General features: G+C 40.3%; 5 protein-coding genes across 6 annotated transcripts; 2 read left to right on the top strand and 3 right to left on the bottom strand.

Annotated features, from left to right (window-relative positions):
- Window positions 1–623: 623 nt before the first annotated feature.
- Window positions 624–1,514, top strand: LOC118937729 (hemoglobin embryonic subunit alpha-like). The gene is made up of 3 exons (XM_036938344.2): window positions 624–775; window positions 888–1,095; window positions 1,282–1,514. Exons 1-3 carry the CDS (start codon window positions 681–683, stop codon window positions 1,408–1,410), a joined length of 432 nt encoding a protein of 143 aa, XP_036794239.1. The 5' UTR covers window positions 624–680; the 3' UTR covers window positions 1,411–1,514.
- A 2,826-nt stretch (window positions 1,515–4,340) lies between these two features.
- LOC110538438 (hemoglobin subunit beta-like) lies at window positions 4,341–5,602 on the bottom strand. Its single transcript, XM_036938346.2, has 3 exons — window positions 5,448–5,602; window positions 4,986–5,208; window positions 4,341–4,648 (listed from the first exon to the last, which is right to left on the bottom strand). Exons 1-3 carry the CDS (start codon window positions 5,537–5,539, stop codon window positions 4,520–4,522), a joined length of 444 nt encoding a protein of 147 aa, XP_036794241.2. The 5' UTR covers window positions 5,540–5,602; the 3' UTR covers window positions 4,341–4,519.
- Window positions 5,603–13,736: 8,134 nt separating this feature from the next.
- Window positions 13,737–14,842, bottom strand: LOC110538447 (hemoglobin subunit alpha-4-like). The gene is made up of 3 exons (XM_021625279.3): window positions 14,699–14,842; window positions 14,036–14,243; window positions 13,737–13,950 (listed from the first exon to the last, which is right to left on the bottom strand). Exons 1-3 carry the CDS (start codon window positions 14,791–14,793, stop codon window positions 13,822–13,824), a joined length of 432 nt encoding a protein of 143 aa, XP_021480954.1. The 5' UTR covers window positions 14,794–14,842; the 3' UTR covers window positions 13,737–13,821.
- Window positions 14,843–16,033: 1,191 nt separating this feature from the next.
- On the top strand, window positions 16,034–17,084 carry LOC110538443 (hemoglobin subunit beta). 2 transcript variants are annotated; one of them, XM_021625273.3, is made up of 3 exons: window positions 16,034–16,176; window positions 16,429–16,651; window positions 16,836–17,084. In XM_021625273.3, the coding sequence occupies exons 1-3, from the start codon at window positions 16,085–16,087 to the stop codon at window positions 16,965–16,967; spliced, it is 447 nt and encodes a 148-aa protein (XP_021480948.1). In that variant the 5' UTR covers window positions 16,034–16,084; the 3' UTR covers window positions 16,968–17,084. The 2 variants fall into 2 exon arrangements, with proteins under 2 accessions (XP_021480948.1, XP_090049506.1); XM_090193380.1 differs by having other exon boundaries at window positions 16,293–16,651.
- A 3,634-nt stretch (window positions 17,085–20,718) lies between these two features.
- On the bottom strand, window positions 20,719–22,508 carry LOC110538449 (hemoglobin subunit alpha-1-like). Its single transcript, XM_036938343.2, has 3 exons — window positions 21,471–22,508; window positions 21,040–21,247; window positions 20,719–20,930 (listed from the first exon to the last, which is right to left on the bottom strand). Exons 1-3 carry the CDS (start codon window positions 21,563–21,565, stop codon window positions 20,802–20,804), a joined length of 432 nt encoding a protein of 143 aa, XP_036794238.1. The 5' UTR covers window positions 21,566–22,508; the 3' UTR covers window positions 20,719–20,801.
- Window positions 22,509–22,795: the final 287 nt, after the last annotated feature.

Genomic DNA, 22,795 nt, shown 5'->3' with positions numbered 1-22,795 from the left:
TTGCTGTGCTAGTAAGGTCGACCCCATTTAATATTTATTTTTATAGTTGCACTATTCCAGTCTATTTGGGGGTAATGCATCTCTACTGTCAACTTTTCCATATTTCTGAATACAGGCTTCTATTTCTTACTTATGATACAGGCAATTTACCTATTGAAAATACAAGTAGACTTCTCTTTATTGGTTAAATACCATAAAGCCAGAGTGATAAATAAATAAATAAACGAATATTGAATTATTTTGTACTGAAATAAAATATGGATATTACCGACTCCCTTGTGAAAACTACCAGCATTAAAAAACATCTTAACACATCTCTAATACTAAAAACTTCGTAGACTTCAATGACTGTCATAATCATGTATATATTTTTTTTATCCATCTCTACCCTGTGTGTTTTATGTTTGATATTGTGTGCTGCTCAGAAGGTGCTAACAATGTCTTTGTAAGTCTTGTATGGAGGATTGTACCAACTTGTGTTTTTGTCCAGTAAAATAAGCAGTGAAATGTAATAACGTGTGAGGGATTGTGCCTATTGAACATTAACAAAAGGCATGTTGTATCTTGTTTATCTTGGAGGTGGGTCTGCATTGGGTGGGGCTCGCGGCTAATATAAAAAGTCTTCGTTTGTAAGAGCTCATCACTGAACTTCTACTCCAGCATCGTCTTTAACTACAACCATGAGTCTCACCGCTAAGGACAAGAAAATGGTCAAGGCCTTCTGGGCTAAGGTGGCCGGCAAGGCTGAGGACATCGGCTGCGATGCTCTGTCTAGGTAATGGCTGTCGTGCTGCTAATCTTATAGCTGTTTTTGAAGTAAACATGTAGACTGTTTGGTGTTAGTGTTCCATCTTTCTTGACATGTTTTTTTCTTTCTTCCGGTGCAGGACGCTGGTTGTGTACCCCCAGACCAAGACCTACTTCTCCCACTGGAAGGACCTGAGCCCCGGCTCTGCCCCAGTCAGGAAGCACGGTGGGACCATCATGGGAGGCATCAGTTTAGCCGTGGCCAGCATCGACGACATCAGCGCAGGTCTCCTCGCCCTCAGCGAGCTGCATGCCTTCAAGCTGCGTGTCGATCCCGCCAACTTCAAGGTCAGGACAGTCACAGCATTATTTATAATAATTTGTTTACCGTTGACACCAAATTAAAATGTATCGTTAAAATGCATTTAAAATATATCGGGTACTCTTTACAGTAAAATGGACAACGTAGATTATTAAATAAAATATCATATTAAAACACGTAGTGTACTAATGTTCATTCCTTTCGTCCTGTAGATCCTGTCCCACAACATCTTGGTGGTGCTGGCTATCTTGTTCCCCAATGATTTCAACCCCGAAGCTCATGTGGCCATGGACAAGTTCCTGGCAGCGGTGGGCCGGGCTCTGTCTGAGAAGTACCGATAAGATGTGGACAGAAGGCATCAGACCAGACGGATTGCAGCATTGATCAGCACTGTGCTCAGCTCTGTATTGTTCTAAAATATAATTAAATGTCAAAACGCACATAATTACGTTTTTTGGTCTTTACTTTGGTTTTTAATTCGTTGTTTTGTAGAGCACAGGACCTGATATGATTAAATAAGTTGCTGTTTGCAAGTCTGAAAGACATCGAAAGTCAAAAAGGTATTCATAAAGAAAATGGAAACTATATGCAAAACATTTCCACACAAAGCGGTCCTTAGAGAACTTAGCAGTAAAAGTTTAGAAATAAATAAATGAAATCAGAGAAGGGGAACAAAGTTGAAATAGTAGCCTATAGATCAATCAAATGGCTCGCTTAGAACTTTCTATTGATAAACAAGATTGAACAAACTATTTGACATAGGACCACATCAACAAAATGGAAAAAACGATTTAATATAACAAAGTAATATATATTATATAATTAGGCTAATTAAGGACTATGTATATATTATGAATGGATTGATAGTATTTATAAAATAAAATGTCCTAAACTCAAAGTTGTCAAGGACAGGAGGTGCCTCTGATAAATGTATTTTGTATGTTATAGGGTTCTTTTGACTAACTGATTTATTGTTATTAATATACAAAAATGTATCTCATGTTGATCTGGATAAAGCTAGAATCCTTAGTTGAAACAATGACAAAGTAGTCATGGTCTGTTTTGGTAAAAAGCTGAGGGATGGGCATAGAGAGATGTGACCACTCTCAAAATCATAGACAGAGCTATGGATGCAAGGACTGACTATCCATGATATCAAAATTATAGTTTTAACCATGTTTTGAGGCTATGCAGTGTCTGTTTACATTTAATTTGTTTGCAATCAGAGTAAAAGAGTAAAACAAGCTTATATATTGGGTTCTGATGGGGTACGACAGTTGAACTGAGCTCATGAGGCATTTATAAGTTATATTCTTTAAGAATCAATGGGTATATATTATTAATTTTCAAAATCGATGTACAGTTGAAGTCGGAAGTTTACATACACCTTAGCCAAATACATTTAAACTCAGTTTTTCACAATTCCTGACATTTAATCAAAGTTAAAATTCCCTGTCTTTTTTAATGTCAGACTAATAGTAGAGATAATTATTTATTTCAGCTTTTATTTATTTCATCACATTCCCAGTGGGTCAGAAGTTTACATACTGTACATTCAATTAGTATTTGGTAGCATTGCCTTTAAATTGTTTAACTTGGGTCAAACGTTTTGGGTAGCTTCCCACAATAAGTTGGGTGAATTTTGGCCCATTCCTCCTGACAGAGCTAGTTTAAATGAGTCAGGTTCGTAGGCCTCCTTTCTCGCACACACTTTTTCAGTTCTACCCACACATTTTCTATAAGATTGAGGTCAGGGCTTTGTAATGGCCACTCCAATACCTTGACTTTGTTGTCCTTAAGCCATTTTGCCACAACTTTGGAAGTATGCTTGGGGTCATTGTCCATTTGGAAGACCCATTTGCAACCAAGCTATAACTTCCTGCCTGACCTATGTCTTGAGATGTTTCTTCAATATATCCACACAATTTTCCTCCCTCATAATGCCATCTATTTTATGAAGTGCACCAGTCCCTCCTGCAGCAAAGCACCCCCACAACATGATGCTGCCACCCCCGTGCTTCACAGTTGGGGTGGTGCTCTTCGGCTTGCAAGCCTCCCCCTTTTTCCTCCAAACATAATGATGATCATTATGTCCAAACAGTTCTATTTTTGTTACATCAGACCAGAGGACATTTCTCCAAAAAGTACGATCTTCCTGAGCAGCCTTTCAGGTTATGTCGATATAGGACTCGTTTTACTGTGGATATAGATGCTTTTGCACCTATTTCCTGCAGCATCTTCACAAGGTCCTCAAGGTCCACAAGGTGCTTTTGTTCTGTGATTAATTTGCACTTTTCGCAGCAATGTTCGTTCATCTCTAGGAGACAGAACGCGTCTCCTTCCTGAGCGGTATGACGGCTGCGTGGTACCATGGGGTATATACTTTCGTACTCTTGTTTGTACAGATGACCGTGGTACATTCAGGCATTTGGAAATTGCTCCCAAGAATGAACCAGACCTGTGGAGGTTTACACATTTTTTTTTGAGGTCTTGGCTGATGTCTTTCGATTCTCCCATGATGTGAAGCAAAGAGGCACTGAGTTTGAAGGTAGGCCTTGAAATCAATCCACAGGTACACCTCCAATTGATTCAAATTATATCAATTAGCCTATCAGAAGCTTCTAAAGCCATGACATCATTTGCTGGAATTTTCCAAACTGTTTAAATGCACAGTCAGCTTAGTATATGTAAACTTCTGACCCTGTGGAATTGTGATAGAGTGAATTATAAGTGAACTAATCTGTCTGTAAACAATTGTTGGAAAAATTACTTGTGTCATGCACAAAGTAGATGTCCTAACCGACTTGCCAAGACTATAGTTTGTTAACGAGTTTTAATGACTCCAACATAAGTGTATGTAAACTTCCGATTTCAACTGTAGCAACTAGGGAGTCTAGGTTTAAACTCTCAACCAATCAACAATTTCTTGCCAGACTAATACATTAACCTAACATTGAATACCAGATCTGTCATGAAAAGTTCTCTTCAAATTTTATGAATGAGATGATTGTGTGTTGAATCAGGAATGAATCATTGCAGTCCTGATGTCATTTAAACGCAGTATAAACGTAGTATAAATTCTGCACCATTAAACACACGGTTGTATTTATTAGTTGCATTGGTTAGTTCATGCACAGCTAATGTAACATGTCAGTGTGGTTAATTGGCAAATATTGTAGTTATTTGCTAAATATTTTTATATATTGCACATGATCAATATCTGATTAACCATATTGATGTTCATGCAAGAAAATAAGGCACAGATAAAAAATATTTGCGGAAGATTTTATTTGCTTTAGTAGAAGGAACAACATGTGCCTCTAAACAAATGATCTGCGCTTGTTGGTTCTCTGAGCTTGTTGGTCCTCTGAGCTTGTTGGTCCTCTGAGCTTGTTGGTCCTCCGGGCTTGTTGGTCCTCTGGTGGTCGTCGGGCTCTGAGTGGAGGGGCTCTAGTGGTACTGTCTGCCCAGGGAGCTCACCACGACGGCCAGGAACTTCTGGAAAGCGCCCTGGACATCAGCGGTGAAGTCAGCACCCATTCTCGCAGCTACGACAATAGTAAGGCAGTCAGCCAGCAGCTACAAAAGAAAGGAGCAAATGGACAAGTAAGAAAACGCATTCTGCCACACTATTGTAAGAAAACGCATTCTGCCACACCATTGTAAGAAAACGCATTCTGCCACACCATTGTAAGAAAACGCATTCTGCCACACCATTGTAAGAAAACGCATTCTGCCACACCATTGTAAGAAAACGCATTCTGCCACACCATTGTAAGAAAACGCATTCTGCCACACCATTGTAAGAAAACGCATTCTGCCACACCATTGTAAGAAAACGCATTCTACCACACTATTTTAAAAGATAGGCAAATATAATGTGACCTTGTGGATTAGAAAAGGATAACTAATTTACCCTGAAATTGTCGGGATCCACGCGCAGTTTCTCGGAGTGCAGCACGCTCAGCTCTGCGTAGGTGGCCTTGATGTCATCCATGTTCTTGACAGCCCGGTCCAGTCCGCGCAGGACGGTCTTTCCGTGAGCGGCGACCATTGGGTTTCCCTGGATGGCAGCGGCGTTGTACAGGTTTCCGAAGTTACCGAAATACCTCTGGGTCCAGGGGTACACAACCAGACACCTGTAGAAATAATTAACAGTCAATAATTACACAAATGTGATATATGCATACACTCAATGCACATAAATACATTGTTTTTGTCGTTTGGAGATATCCATTATGCGTAAATTACGCGGATATGTCAAATAATAACCCGTCTTGAAAAGCGTTAACAACATGACTAATTCCAATAATTTGTCGGCAACAGTGTTGAAGGCACCATAACGCTGACATCAAATAGGGTATTAAAGATAGCCTACCTGGAAAGAGCCGCGGGGCCCACGTCATCGTAGTCCATCTTTGAGAAGATGCTTTGGATTGTGGCGCGCTCAAAGTCTGTCCACTCAACCATGTTGCTGGCTATGAGGTTGCTTTGACAGGGTTCTTAATGGAGGTTAAGGAACCCTATGCACTTATACTTTGTTTGAGCAGCGTTTTTTAAGTACACTCCTCCCTAAACACAGCGATGGGTGTGGTCATGTTAGTAGGCTGTAAAGCCAAGCGTCACAAATTTTACTGAGATAATGTAATGTAAATGGAAAGGTTTACTTTTGACCAAATTATTGGCACCCATTTTTCTTACTTACTCTGCATTGTTGGGAAAGGGCTTGTAAGTAAGCATTTCTCGGTAAAGTCAACACCTTTTGTATTCTGCTCATGTGACAAATACAATTTGATTTTATTAAGATGTGCACAAAATACTGTATAAAATAAATAATACAAATTCTGCGCTATATTGTATGCTAAAAAAAATGGGACAATTATATTATTTTATAGGCCTACTCATATTGACAATTCATCAGGCACTCGCACATCTGAGGTATCTCTTGTTCACGAAGGCCTCGAGACCGATAAGTACAGCTTAATAAAGAGCAGTGATACTAGTAACAACAGTGTGCGGGTTTCTTATTTTTATCCTCATCTTATAGGCTACGAACTAAATTGCTCAGAGAAAGAGTATACAAGTAAGACAACATCTAAACATCTAGTGGTCAAAATTATTGGCCCCCTTGTTTTCAGTACCCTAGCACCCTTCCCTTCTGAGGATAGCGACAATTAGCCTTTTTCTCAAATATTTAATGAGATTGGAAAACACACTGGGAGGGATCTTAGACCATTCCTATATATAGAATATTTCCACATCATTGATCTCTTTCATCTGCTCTTATGGACTGGACTGCCTGCCCTCTTTAATTCAAACCAGAGGTTTTCAATGGGGTTCAATGAGGTTCCGAGACTGATATTGATTTGTTGATTTTGTGGTCAATTGACCATTTCTTTGAGGATTTTGATGTGTGCTTGGGGTCATTGTCTTGCTGTAAGATCCACTTGCGGCCAAATGTCAGCCTCTTGGCAGAGGCAACCAGGTTTTTGCCTAAAATGTCTTGGTACTTGGTAAAGTTCATGGTACCGATGACCTTAACAAGGGCCCCAAGTACCTCACTCACTTGAATATGATTTAACTCAAAGCAACATATAGTTATAGACCACAACCTGGCAAGGAGTTAGGCATGTTATCTTCCTTTATTGATTGTGCCTTTTGGGCCTGTAGGGTATAGGCCTATGGATATTTAATAATTATCTAATTTCAATAAAGTACGATTACAGGCTAGGTAAATTCGTGGGCAAGTGCAAACTGACAATAGCGATCCTCAATAGCCAATACGACACGTTTCATATTTGTCATAGGCCTAATAAGTTCCATATTAGTAGAGTTGTAATATGGTCAGAAATGTGTACAATAGAGCCACGCATCAAGGAGAAATTAGGTCTTCCTATTACAAATCTAATAGCGCCCTCTGCTGTTACTATCTGGCACGTTGTGGCGCTTTCTTTTTATTGGAAGCAGTTCCTGGATATTTCCCCCCTCAATCAAATCTCCAGCAGAGGGCACTCTCACACTTTCATATAAGAGATACCTACCTAAGCATACATTTGAGTTATCAAAGAGGCACACTCATAGATATAGATAGAGGACTCATCTTTATATCTGTACCATTCTAGCGTCTGTGACAGCAGCGACATTGAGGCTACAGCCCATAGGAATCCCCACCCAGTTGACTACTGGTGGCTACTGGTGGAAGCCCTCAATGGTGCTTTTGGCCACTAGAGGCCTCTATCATTCTCTATGGGCACAACAGACAGACATAATTATGCGCTATAGCTTTATTTATTTCATTTTTGTACCTGGGAGAGTTCAACCAATAATGTCATTGGTTGATAGAGCCTGCTGTCGGATCTAAAAAATGAATGGAGTCATGTTTTGTAGCAATTATTGTGGCCTTTGTGTTTAGCTGACTGCAGATCACACAATCACTCTAGCAGATGTGGTTGTCCTTGTTCAATAGAGCCGTCAGACTTGTCTCAAAGATGGTCATATGGACAAGTTGCAATCAAGTGAAGGATCAATTCACCACACAGGCAACCAGCAGCATGGTTTCCTAGGCTATTGAACAAAAAACGGCACCTCAACATTTAAAAAAGAAGGACATGAAAAGTGTTTTGTAAATACAATAAATTAACTAACTTCAAATTATCATATTGAAATCTATGGGATGTAATTTTACATTAGGTTATTGTTATTAGTTACGTGGACGTGGAATGAATTTCTCTAATATTGATCAAATGTTTGGACACACCTACTCATTCATGGATTTTTGTTATTTTTACTATTTTCTACATAGTAGGATAATAGTGAAGACAAATATATTTTATATTTGAGATTCTTCAAATAGCCACTCTTTGCCTTGATGACAGTTCCCACATATGCTGAGCACTCGTTTAGGTCGGGGGATTGTGGAGGCTAATAGTGTATATGTATTTTTTTGCTGAAAATGTGTGGCATAAAACCTCCCTGAATGACGGGTCACTACTGCATAGGGTTTTGAGGTAAATAACGTTAAAGTTATAAAAACTAAGAAAGGATATTCAGTGTCTCATTACAACATATTTAGTAATGGTATGTAATTGTCAATCAAAGTGACTACAAATCAAATCAAATTTTATTAGTCACATGCGCCAAATACAACAGGTATTGTACTGTAGACCTTACAGTGAAATGCTTACTTACCAACAATGCAGTTTTAAGAAAATACCTAAAAAAAAGTAAATAAATGTTACAAATAATTAAAGAGCAGCAGTAAAATAACAATAGTGAGGCTATATACAGGAGGTACCGGTACAGAGTCAATATGCAGGGGCACCGGTTAGTTGAGGTAATTGAGGTAATATGTACATGTAGGTAGAGATAATAACAGAGAGTAGCAGCAGCGTAAAAGACGGGGAAGGGGCAATGCAAATACTCTGAGCAGCAATTTAACTTTTCTAGCGCAGCGGAACCCTTCGACAACATTCCGCTGAACAGATAGTGCGCAAAATTCTAAAATATTTTTTTTAAATATGTAACTTTCACACATTAACAAGTCCAATACAGCAAATGAAAGATAAACAGCTTGTTAATCTACCCATCATGTTTTAATCTACCCATATGATTTTTTTAGGTCATAGCCAAGTCTAAAACACACACAGCCATTTTTCCAGCCAAAGATAGGAGTCACAAAAAGCAGAAATATCAATAAAATGAATCACTAACCTTTAAAGATCTTCATCAGATGACACTCATAGGACATCATGTTACACAGTAGATGTATGTTTCCCAAAACATCCAGTGATTTTGCAGAAATACTCATAATAAACATTGATAAAAGATACAACTGTTGTTCACAGAATTAAAGAATTAAAGACTTCTCCTTAATGCAACCGCTGTGTCAGATTTCAAGAAAACTTTACGGAAAAAGCATAATCTGAGAACGGCGCTCAGAACCCAAAACAGCCAGAGGAATATCCGCCATTTTGGCATCAACAAAGTTAGAAACAACACCATAAATATTCACTTACCTTTGATGATCTTCATCAGAAGGCACTCCCAGGAATCCAAGTTTGACAATAAATGACTAATCATCATTTATGTCCAAATAGCCACTTGTTAGCTTGTTCAGCCCAGTAATCCATCTTCATGAGGCGCAGGCACTTCATCCAGACAAAAACTCGAAAAGTTCCATTACAGTCCTTTAGAAACATGTCAAATGATGTATGGAATCAATCTTTAGGATGTTTTTAACATAAAACATCAATAATGTTCCAACCGGAGAATTCCTTTATCTCCAGAAAAGCACTGGAACGAGAAGTAACTCTGTCGGGAGCGCGCGTCATGAGAACAAGGCTCTCTGCCCGACAACTGACTCAAAGAGGTCTCATGAGCCCCTCCTTCATAGTAGAATCCTCAAACCAGTTTCTAAAGACAGTTGACATCTAATGGAAGCCCTAGGAAGTGCAACCTCATCCATATCGCAATGTGTCTCAATTCGGTAGGCCAAGCTTTGAAAAACTACAAACCTCAGATGTCCCACTTCCTGGTTGGATATTTCTCAGGTTGTCCCCTGCCACAGACATCTTTCAAACAGTTTTAGAAACTCCAGAGGGTTTTCTATCCCATACTAATTATAATATGCATATATTAGCATCTGGGACAGAGTAGGAGGCAGTTCACTCTGGGCACGCTATTCATCCTAAAGTGAAAAGGTTGCCCCCTATCCCAAAAAGGTTAATTAGACGTTCAGGAGTTTTATGGCTTGGGGGTGAAAGCTGTTTAGAAGCCTCTTGGACCTAGACTTGGCTCTCCGGTACCGCTTGCCGTGCGGTAGCAGAGAACAGTCTATGACTAGGGTGTTTGGAGTCTTTGACAATTTTTAGGGCCTTCCTCTGACACTGCCTGGTATAGAGGTGCTGGATGGCAGGAAGCTTGGCCCTGGTGATGTACTGGGCCATATGCACTACCCTCTGTAGTGCCTTGCGGTCGGAGGCCAAGCAGTTGCCGTACCAGGCAGTGATGCAACCCGTCAGGATGCTCTCGATGGTTCAGATGTAGAACCTTTTGAGGATCTGAGGACACATGCCAAATCTTTTCAGTCTTCTGAGGCGGAATAGGTTTTGTCATGCCCTCTTCACAACTGTCTTGGTGTGCTTGGACCATGTTCGTTTGCTGGTGATGTGGACACCAAGGAACTTGAAGCTGTGGATCCATCATCTGTGGATCCTTTGGTGCTGTATGCAAATTGGAGTGGGTCTAGGGTTTCTGGGATAATGCTGTTGATGTGAGCCATGACCAGCCTTTTAAAGCACTTCATGGCTACAGACGTGAGGGCTATGGGCCGGTAGTCATTTAGGCAGGTTACCTTAGTATTCTTGGTCACAGGCACTATGGTGGTCTGCTTGAAGCATGTTGGTATTACAGACTCAGACATGGAGAGGTTGAAAATGTCAGTGAAGACACCTGCCAGTTGGTCAGCGCATGCTCGGAGTACACGTCCTATTAATCCGTTTGGCCCTGCGGCCTTGTGAATGTTGACCTGTTTAAAGGTCTTACTAACATCGGCTGTGGAGAGCGTGATCACACAGTCGCCCGGAACAGCTGATGCTCTCATGCATGCATCAGTGTTACTTGCCTCGAAGAGAGCATAGAAGTTATTTAGCTCATCTGGTAGGCTCGTGTCACTGGAAAGCTCTCGGCTGTGCTTCCCTTTGTTGTCTGTAATAGTTTGCAAGCTCTACCACATCTGACGAGCATCGGAGCCGGTGTAGTACAATTTGATCTTAGTCTTGTATTGAGGCTTTTCCTGTGTGATGGTTTGTCGGAGGGCATAGCGGGATTTCTTATAAGCTTCCAGGTTAGCGTCCTGCTCATTGAAAGAGGTATCTCTACCCTTTAGCTCAGTGCGGATGTTGCCTGTAATCCATGGCTTCTGGTTGGGGTAAGTACGTACTGTACAGTCGCTGTGGGGACGACGTCATCGATGCACTTATTCATGAAGCCAATGACTGATGTGGTGTACTCCTCAATGCCATCGGAGGAATCCCAGAACATATTCCAGTCTGTGCTAGAAAAACAGTCCTGTAGTTTAGCATCTGCTTCATCTGACCACTTTTTTATTGACCAAGTTACTGGTACTTCCTGCTTTAATTTTTGCTTGTAAGCAGAAATCAGGAGGATAGAATTATGGTCAGATTTGCCAAATGGAGGGCGAGGGAGAGCTATGTATGCGTTTCTGTGTGTGGTTTCTTATTAACAGAAATCATTTTTCTAAATGGGATAAAATGTACATCCTAAATTTCCTCAAATCTGCTATCAGCTTGCTTGCTAGAAAGAGATAGCATAGCTGCATTTTACTTAGAAAGATATTACCCCACCAACATAAAAAATCCTAGCTATATTCATATCCATACTAAAAGCAGTTTATTTCGCAGGATTTGACTCTGGTGACAATAAAACATGAATTGAAATTGTTAAGCGGGAAGGTCTTTCTGGTTTCGTTCTAGAACATGTCCATGTATGTAGTGTTGAGAATGTTGAGCTGATAGGCCTACATCAAGTTCATTATATTTTATTTATAGGCTATACAATTACATACAGGCTACATAGTATAATTATAATCAGGTATGATGATGATAAGAAGAATAATAATAATGATAATAATAATGATTATTATACATGATAATTCTTAATGTTCCACAAACATAAATAAATAATATTTTAATACGTTTAATTTGTATGAATAATTGAAGTTTATCATTCAAATATTGAAATTACTCATATACTCTTTAATTTATCCTTTACAATAAATAATTAAGTGTTCCACTTTGCCAATCAAGGTGTCCCAATTTGCCAGTATCGACTTAAAAAATGTGGTCTCTTTATTTTTTTATATTTTTTTTAGTGTAGAAGAGTTTCTATGCTATTTAGAATGGTATCGTGTCAGGGGTTAATAAGACAATGCGAGGATTCTGGAAGGTGTTCTGCAAAAAAAAACATTTCAGAAAGTGTCACATTTTACAAATACTCACACTAATTACATAATTTGGCAAATGTATTTCAATTTCTCTGCATCACTTCCAGGACCCCTTTCTGCAGCGCTGTGTTTTCTTCCATGCGCTGTGCTCTCCCCAAAGCCAAATCACCAATTCTTAATAATTCAATCGATTGTGGTCAGTAACGCCAAATGTGGCGTTACTGAGCAAGTGGTCTCAGTAAGTCAAAGAAGCCAATAGTGGTTTCAGCTATATTGTTGTTGAGACGACGTAGGCCTTATGACATTTTTTAACAGTAAAAAATATGTCAAATGACTAGCCTATGAGAAAAGTGTAAAAAAAAAAGTATTGGAAAGTTCAGGAAAACATCAGGGAAGCTCATCGGGTAGACTTCACAGTAGGCTTAACGTGTGTGCGCATAGAAGATCTGCGTTGCTTTCAATTACTAGACTAATGATCATGAGAACATTTCCCAGCCTAACTGTAACCAAATATCCAAACGGAGATCCAGTGAAAACAAACATGTGACATTGATTGATATCTTGATTTATCAAACTGAGTTCCTTGTCTCAAAGCAGCGCAGTGATGCTGTCCAATCAAAACGGTGCTAGAATCATCAGTTGACCACACATACCATCATGAAGCCAATTGTATAAAATAATTATAGAATGTAGGCTACATACAACGCATCAACCAAATTGCATGATTGCCTATGCCTACACATACTGTATGTAAGTGGCTAAAGGAAAATGTTCTTTTTTAAAAATATTAAAACACCAAATTAGGCCTACCTCATGATAAATCAGGCCATCATCACTGTCGATGATAATGATAATTCTTCACGTTGTACAGGTGAAACGTCCATGCTGCATTCATGCCAACCATTTGATCACAATCAGTTTCATGGGAATACGCATTTCAATTTTCTCGAATGATGTAAGTAAGGGGGGTTAACCGGCCTAGCTAATCACATTTTAGAATAGTAAACACAGCCACCACATGATCTTTAAAAAAATATATATATATATATATATTTTTTTTTACATTTCAGCACATCATCCTAATTTAAGAAATTACAGGGTGTTTTTGGTATGACAGTAGCCTGACATTATCATGCTATTACAGGTGGTTTGTTATGTAGAATACAAATCAATCATGAAGTGATCTTGCGAGACATATCACCATTTTAAGAAGTTGCAGAGCGTCGCTCCGCTGTGGACCCGCAGCACTACACTCCTGGTTATAACTGTTGGATGACTTCGGGGGGTTCAAGTAACCACAGATCCATGAACTAAGTGGCGCATTCAGTTGACTACACTTTTTTTAAACCATTGCAGCAGCGCAAAAGATTCAGGGCTGACCCAAATCATAGCGGGCTAAAGCCCTGAAAGCCAGGGTGACGTCCATGGCGGACCAGTGATGTCTGGCCATAACATTTTGGTCTCAGGCACGTACATTTGGAACTTAATGTCAAGGTGTATGCAAAGGTGGAGTAAAAATATACATTTATTGTGAAGTGCATCATTTTTATGAAATACCCTTGAAATACTGTGAAATAGGCTGTTAACTTTATTTTATACTTGACTTGACAAATCCATTCTACAAGATAACCCAAATGTAGCCTACAATATAAATCACAAGACAATGTAAGACAATTAAAATGACAAACAACAAACACCTCGGTATGAGTTTCAGTTAGATTTATTGTCAGTGTGTCGATATTGGATGGACATTATTCCTTGGATGACAGATTGACAGCTGAACTGCTGTTTAGCGGTACTTCTCGGCCAGGGCCAGAGCCAGTTGCTGCAGGAACTTGTCCACGGACAGGTGGATCTCGGGGGTAAATTCCGCAGGGAAGTAGGCGGCAATCACCACAATCAGGTTGTGTGCCAGGATCTGCAAAGCAAAAGGGAAATAGATTATTTCACATTCACACAGGTAAAAGTGTTATTTATTATATATATTTTTTAAATGATCTTACCTTGAAGTTGGTGGGGTCCACCCTCAGCCTGGTGGCGTGCAGTTCACTGAGCTTGGTCAAGAAACCAAAGAGATCGTCCAAGTTGCCAACACATTCATCGATCTGATTCATGATGGTGATGCCGTGCTTCTTCACTGGAGGGGAACCGGGGGCCACGGAAGCCCAGTGGGAGAAGTAGGCCTTGGTCTGAGGGTAGACGACAAGCATCCTGTCGTGGACATTAGAAGTGAGGTGAGACCAAATTCATCTTAAATAATCATTCGTTCGGGGTTCCCGTCCATATCTTTGCCGAAAAAAACATTCTTAGAAAAAGGGGTTCCAAAAGGGTTCTTCGGCTGTCCCATAAGATAACCCTTTTTGGTTCCAGTTAGAGCCTTTCTTGGTTCCAAGTAGAACCCTTTTGTGTTTCAGGTACAACCCTCTGGGAAAAGGGTTCCACATGGAACCAAAAGGGTTATCTACCTGGAACCAAGAACGATTCTTCAAAGGGTAATCTTATGGGGACAGCTGAACAACCCTTTTAGGTTCCAGATAGCACCTTTTTTCTCAGAGTGTAGGCTACACATTTATAGCTTCCAAATTGACTGAGGAATTATGTGTTAATAATTTCAACAGTCTACATGTACATACTCTATAATTTATCATACATCGTTATGTAATTACCTGGAAAGAGCCTGTTCTCCAATCTCATCGGATTTAGGGAGGATCTTGCCCCAGATGGCCTTCACGTTGGCTTTGTCCTTGGCTGAGAGACTCATGGCTGTCTTGTCCGTTTATCCACTTAAATGAAGATGCTAAGAAAATAAGCTTTTGAGCGTGGAAAACTCAGAGGCTGTTTTTATTGAGGCATGAGAGAAGGCACACCCCGATATAATCTTGGCTCCACCTCTGATTGGGAATTTGTCCAAGACATGATTCATGTTTTTTATACGTTATAATTATGCAACCGAGCCAATTCGTGTAATGCCCAACATATGACCTTAGCACATAATACCTTCGTTTGTAAAAAGTGTTGTATTTATTTCATATAGATTGAATAACGACGAGTTTTTGAAACACTAATTGTAAAGAAAATATTGAGGCATTAAAAGTTTAGTCGTAAGTAATACTACTCGTAAGGTCTAATATTGCAGCACTCATTGGTGAGTAATTCTGTAACCTACAAAAGATTCGATGGAAAAATCGATTCTGTAACCTACAAAAGATTCGATGGAAAAATCGATGGAAAGGTTTTGTTCTGGTAGCAAAACGTTGCCTCTGCCTATCACTAAACATTGTAACAATGTATAGGCTACAAGCATTGTATTTCAGTGGCGCTAAACAAAAAGCTGTGGTTTCATTGAAGTAAATAGGCTGATATCTACATTGAATAGTGTCCAGTTAGAACCCATCATGTAATTCCCCTGATGAAGGCAGATGAAACGACTTTTCACCAACTGACATTTAGATGAATCATTCAAAAAGACCAGAAATATGGAACTATCAAATGGGTGGGTCCGTCTGAATATGAAGATAAAACATATTTCGAGTCATGCTCTTTCTTTAATAGTTTACTCCCAATCTAGGCTTTTTGTTTTTAAATGAGATCCTAAATAAACACTTACATCAATAATTATAATTTTATGAAGATAATATTACAATTCAATGCCAATATTACAACGATCAATTAAAAGAGTATTTAGGGCTAAAGGAACCTTTAAAGGCCTATACATTTTACTTTTTGAAATTATGTTAGATTGTATAATTAAGTATGCATGTGTTTATGAAGGCTAATCATGACTTGTTTATTTCATCCGTATTAATTAGAATTTGGAAACGCCTAAATGACCAAGCATTATCTTTAAAAGTGGGATGAAGTTGGCACAATGCCGATATGTGCCACACTCGAGGACCTTGCCCCCCCAAGACATTCATCCAATCATTTTCTGTGTTCTGTTCAGGGCGGAGATACTGAACATCAATAAATTGGACGTCCCATGAGACAAAAAGCTCAGGAATCCCTTGTAACATTTTGCAAGTACCAACGGAAATCAACAAACAAACGTCAACATGGTCGACTGGACAGATGCTGAGCGCAGTGCCATCGTAGGCCTGTGGGGAAAGATCAGCGTGGATGAGATCGGACCCCAGGCCCTGGCCAGGTACATTCATAAAATATTTATGTAGATATCATTAAATAATAACACGATAATAGGCTACCTAGGCTAATTACCACTAATTTCTTATTGTAATGGCAGCCTGTTTAATTTATTTTTAGACTTCTGATCGTGTCTCCATGGACTAATTAGCACTAATTGCGTAGTAGGACATCGCGGTGTTCACCTTTGGTGCGATACAGACCATATTGATTGTTAAGTATAATTGTAATGCCAGCCTGTTATATTTATTTTTAGACTTTTGATCGTGTCTCCATGGACTCAGAGGCACTTTAGCACCTTCGGCAACCTATCCACACCCGCTGCCATCATGGGTAACCCCGCCGTGGCCAAGCACGGAAAGACCGTGATGCACGGACTGGACAGAGCTGTGCAGAACCTGGATGACATCAAGAACACCTATACTGCACTGAGTGTGATGCACTCAGAGAAACTGCACGTGGATCCCGACAACTTCAGGGTGAGTACTAAACGTAATACATATAGCCTACAATTTTGTGCTTCATACAATTATTATATATTTTTTAAGGTATGACCAATTTTCCTTCGAGGCATTTAGGGGAAAATAGTATTATGCATTAAATAGCGGTGTGAGCCGATGTAAAGTGTATGCCAATATTTATTTTACTGTCCACTCTCCACAGCTCCTCGCCGACTGCATCACCGTGTGCGTGGCCGCAAAGCTCGGTCCCACCGTTTTCAGTGCTGATACTCAGGAAGCCTTCCAGAAGTTCCTGGCTGTCGTTGTGTCCGCTCTTGGCAGACAGTACCACTAGAGTATCACTCGACAGCATCAATATCGACGAGAGATGACACTCCAAACCAGTCTGTTAGGCTGGAACCTGTGCCATAGCTACACATGTTGAATATAATAAAATCTATTTAAAAGCGTTTATCTTTTTGAAGTGTTGTTTTTTATGGAAAACGTTCTCCTGCAATTGTACTGATGGCACATGGTTTCTACACTAAAAATGAGGGAATGTGAATGAAAAAAACTGTTTTGATGATGGTTTTCATAAACATACTTTGTCCATAATCTAGAGGCCTAATGGTTGTTAATTGATGAGATAAGGAAAGAGGATGGCAAACGTGATCTGCATAACCTACCAATAGCAATTAACATACCTTTGTATGCCTCCTTCTTGGAAGAACCTTTTAGGGACCATTTTCAGAACCCTAAGGATCTTCAAATAACTTTGGGGATCTTAGAAGAACCCTTGTTGAACCCCTCATTTTTAGAGTGTATGAATTCTGTGGTGTGCATGTTTTGTTAATCATCTGTATAATTACTATTTTGGGGATACAAAGACTTCTCCCTCCCTACACCTCTGATGAGTATAACAGGAAACCTGTTCGTTCCCAATGCACTCAAAATCATTCTGGCTGTGGATATGGAGAACATCAACACATTAACATCAACGTACCAGAGGATATACCTATTGGACTTGGGGCTCTGCTGAGAGTTTACCTCATATTTAGTTTTTAAAATTCTGCTTTGCCACTAAAATCATAACAAACACTGAGAACTAAAATATTGTGCTATTGTTGTTATTGTTATGCATATTATTATTCATGAGAATAATAACTGGGGAGGGGGGTAGTTCAAAAATGAACCCCGAAAGGTTATTAAAAAAGTTATTTAAGGATCCATTAAAAAGGGTTCTTTGAAGAAGAAGCTCCAAAATGCAGGTGTTTCAACCTAGATCAGTGCTTTCTGTGGTGGTGGGGCTCGCCAGCAGAAAATACAGAGTGTTGCGCCTGATTGGCTCAGTTTTCTGTCATGATTGGCTCAGTTTTCTGTCACTCATGGGACAGTATGTCATCCCCAATTCTAAGGGTAGAGATCGAACATTTTTAACCCCTTGTAGTCTGCTATAGAGTTATATTAGAAGTGCCCATCCAAGAAGGCTCAAGGTCATTAGCCACAGATAGAATGACATCATATCACATTATATCACATTGTAGCTTTGATTGGACTGGTCATGTCAACATCTTACTTTCAAAGTCTTAGCTAGCAGTCATCATCAGTTGTCATCAACTCGACAATCTACTGGCAAATCCTTGTCATATGAAGAGAAATAATGAAGAGAAATTGTAGATAAAACGTATTGGTGCTGATCGGCCATTGTACAGATTACACAACGAGTTGGAAATCGCAAATTCAACAATGAGTAATTTGGAAAGAATCAGTGGCTAACTGCAAGGGTTGCAAAGAAACCACTAACACAAGCGTTGCAAAAAAAACACTAACGTTAGCTTGCTTGTGTTTTTTCCCCCCAGTTCCCACCCGAAATCCAGAAAATTACAGACTTTGATGACAAAATGTGCCAACAAAAGACTGCTGGGCCATCTTCACAACGAGAGTCCAAAAATGCTGTACACTTCAAAAGTGTGTTTCACTCCGAGAGTAATGGGCAGGTGGAGAGAGTAAACCAGGATATTGGCAGGTTTCTGCGGTCTTATTGCCAGGACCGGCCGGGGGAGTGGGCGGCGTTCGTGCCCTGGGCCGAGATGGCACAGAACTCGCTCCGCCACTCCTCCACTAACCTCTCCCCCTTCCAGTGCGTACTGGGGTACCAGCCGGTTCTGGCATCGTGGAATCAGAGTCAGACCGAAGCTCCTGCAGTGGACGACTGGTTCAGGCGCGCGGAGGAGACATGGGAAGCTGTTCGTGATCACCTTCAGCGGGCCGTGCTGTGCCAGAAAGACAGCGCAGACCGTCACCGGGTCTGGCTCTCGACCCGAAACCTGCCCCTCCGCCTGCCCTGCCGGATGCTGGGCCAGCAGTTTGCGGGGACATTTAAAGTCCTGAGGAGAGTGAACAAGGTTTTTTACAGGTTACAGCTTCCCCCCGATTACCCTATTAACCCCTCGTTCCATGTGTCTTCCCTCAGGCCGGTGGTGGCTGGCCCGCTCCAGGAGTCTGAGGTGCGGGAGGTTCCTCAGCCCCCTCTGGACACCAAGGGGGCCCCAGCGTACTCCGTTAACTCAATACTAGATTTGAGGCGTCGGGCGAGGGTCCTTCAGTACCTTGTGGAGTGGGAGGGGTATGGTCCGGAGGAGAAGTGCTGGGTTCCGGTCGAGGACATGTTGGACCCTTCAATGCTGTAGGAGTTCCACTGTCTTCGTCTGGATCGCCCTGTGCCTCGCCCTCCGGGTCGTCCCCGAGGCCGGTGTCGGCGCGCTGCTGGAGCCGCACGTCAAGGGGAGGTACTGTCACGACTTCCGCCGAAGTCGGTTCCTCTCCTCTCCTTTTTCGCTCTGCGGTCGTTGTCACCGGTCTTCATCGATCAACTTTTCATCTTCCTTTTGTTTTGTCTTCCCACACACCTGGTCTCAATTCCCTCAATATATGTTGTGTATTTAACCCTTTGTTCCCCCTATGTCTTTGTGGGGAATTGTTTTTTGTAAGTGCATGTGCACGTTTTCTCTAGTGCGCGACGGGTTTTGTACCCATTTGTTTGTTGTTCTAGTTTCCAGTGGTTTTATGAATAAAACTGCTTCGTTGATTACCCAGTTTTGCTCTCATGCGCCTAACTTCCCTGCCACCAATTACGCACTCCCTTACAACCACTTAATTTTAAGAATGTGAAATGTCAGAATAATAGTAGAGAGAATGATTTATTTCAGCTTTAATTTCTTTCATGACATTCCCAGTGGGTCAGAAGTTTACATACACTCAATTAGTATTTGTTAGCATTGCCTTTAAATGGTTTAACTTGGGTCAAACGTTTCGGGTAGCCTTCCACAAGCTTCCCACAATAAATTTTGGCCCATTCCTCCTGACAGAGCTGGTGTAACTGAGTCAGGTTTGTAGGCCTCCTTGCTCACACACACTTTTTCAGTTTTTTTTTCTTCAGTTTTACCCACAAATTTTCTATGGGATTGAGGTCAGGGCTTTGTGATGGCCACTCCAATACCTTGACTTTGTTGTCCTTAAGCCATTTTGCCACAAATTTAGAAGTATGCTTGGGGTCATTGTCCATTTGGAAGACCCATTTGCGACCAATGCATGTTACACTGATGCCTTGACATGTTGCTTCAATATTTCCATGTAATTTTCCCCCCTCATGAAGCTATCTTTTTCACGAAGTGCACCAGTCCCTCCTGAAGCTAATCACCCCCTCAACATGATACTGCCACCCCCATGCTTCACAGTTGGGATGGTGTTCTTCGTGTAACATGCATTTGGAGTAGTTACAGATAGGGGTTGGTAAACTGAAGGGGTTATATGAAAATGGTAGAGGCTTCATATAACCCATTCAGTTTACCAACCCATCTGTAACTACTCCATATTCATCAAATATTAAATGATGTCAGCAAAATGCATGTTACACGTATTAGATAGGCTATCCAAAGTTATGGAGAATAACATAGTGAGCTAGTGGATGGTGGACCTAAAGCACCATTTAGTACTTAATCCCTTCCTTTCTTCATTCAATGTATTCAATCTAGATGTGACAGTGATGCAATTCAAATATGACTTTGATGGTGAACTGTGGTGGAATAAGGACACAACAGAGGAGGTAACTTCATTCATTGCCTGTTTATTGTATTGTAATAACAGCAGAGCAGGAACTGGAATCCAATGATGGACTTTCATGATGGTCTTATCTGTATTTGTCAGCCAGGGCAGCGGACACGGCTGCAAGGAATTTATCCACAGCAATGTGCACTTCGGGAGTGAAATCAGAAGGGAAGTGAATAGCCAGGGTCACAAGGATGTTGTGGGACAGGATCTGAAAAGTATATTTTAAAAGTTAATATTGAAGGATTAAGCCATAGCAACAGACAGAGTTGATGTCGAGAGTGATCAATATACAGACAATAGGTTATCTGTGGGCAAACCTTGAAGTTTCCAGGGTCCATGCGCAGCTTGAAGGCGTGCAGCTCGCCGAGAGCACTCATTCCTCCCACGAGGTCGTCCATCAGTCCGACTGCTTCACCAATTGCACCCATGATGCTGCTTCCATGCTTCTTGACTGGCCCAGAGCCGAGGCTCACGTCAGCCCAGTGGGAGAAGTATATCTTAGTCTGGGGGTAAGCAGTCAGCATCCTGCAAAGGAAGGTACAGAATAGTTCGTATTATAGGGGTTTTTATTAGATGCGGAACTTCTAAGCATTACGAGTATCATATTTCTCCCAAGGTCTGTGTCTACAACGTAATGAAATTAGTTTACTTAATGTATGTTAAAATGCTTATTCGGGGTAGGCACGTAGGCCGCTGTCAGCAGGTTAAACACACTCATTCTCATCATTCTTTCATTAAGAAAGCTTACCTCCCCAAAGCCTCAGCACCGACGACATCTGCCTTTCCACTAATCTTGCCCCAGAAGGCCTTGACTACAGATTTGTCCTTTGCTGTCAGACTCATTTTGCTCCTCTTTGATTGGCCTGTATTAAATATACAAGAAATTATCTGAAGATGACTGCCTACACAACTAGGTCCCTTTATATCACAGTAGAGCCGCAGACACACCCAGATACTAGGGTACACTCCCCCTACACTGCAATCATCTTGGTAAATTAGCGAAATTAACTTCAATAAGATGGCATAGTGCTATGTTTCTAATAATATCCATCATAAGGGCCTAATTAACTTTTTGTTTATTTTTGTACTCTACAATTTAATCTTCTGACTGTACTGTAACACAATTCATTTATATCAAATGCACCAGATGCAACAGAGATGTCAACAATATTGTATAATTTGTTTGATTGATATAGATAAATTATTACTGTTATTATTATTTTAATTTTTCGTTGCATAAAACGAAATCTTTCAGAGTAGCCTAACGAGCATTTAATTCCAATAAATCGATTCAAAAGATGCCGCATCTTATGCCAAAATAAGCAAATAATTCATTCATAGTTTATTGGCTATTTGAAATTGTATAGGCCTTGATTATGACACAAATTTCGTTCTATCCTACATAATGTTAAATAATTAAAGGTAGACTTTATATTTGATTGTAGAGTGCTATAAGATATATTGCATTGGTGAATTTAAATGTAAAAACCAAATCCACCTACAAAGACCTGCATTCAACTGGAAAATATTTATTCAAAGTGACGTATTTCACATTTGTATTTCTTTATTTTTAGTTGAACCTTTATTTGACTAGGCAAGTCAGTTAAGAACACGTTCTTATTTACAATGACGGCCTGTATGTATCTATGATATGCTACTCTGGGGTTCAATGGAAGTTGGATATGAATCCCAATTATAAGGTTGATTGGATTTCGAATGATGATCGACAAAAAAAAGTCAGAGGAAGAAAGAGGTCATGCGACAACATGGGTACACACCTATCTACAAATAACACAGGACATTACAGCTTGTCATATTTAATGTCTTGAAATTATTAACATAAAATGGGCGGGACCGGTCTGAATACCCCGATAAAAAAAGGAAGGCGTCATTTTGTCGTAGATAAGAAACTGTGTTGTGCCGAAAATCTCCCCCAACCGGAATTAGCAGGAATTGTCACATTTTCCAAATTCATAGAAATGTATATTGAATGCATCTCTTTCTATTTTTTTCATTTGGATAGCCTTATACTCTGCAATGAAGGACGTGTAATCTTCGGAAGAGTTTTGCCAT

This window comes from Oncorhynchus mykiss, chromosome 12 (assembly GCF_057628025.1).
Source record: "Oncorhynchus mykiss isolate SJ-2025 chromosome 12, ASM5762802v1, whole genome shotgun sequence".
Classification (NCBI taxonomy): domain Eukaryota; kingdom Metazoa; phylum Chordata; class Actinopteri; order Salmoniformes; family Salmonidae; genus Oncorhynchus; species Oncorhynchus mykiss.
Note: the sequence above shows the minus strand (reverse complement) of the source record. Positions and strands in the feature narration are given on the sequence as shown.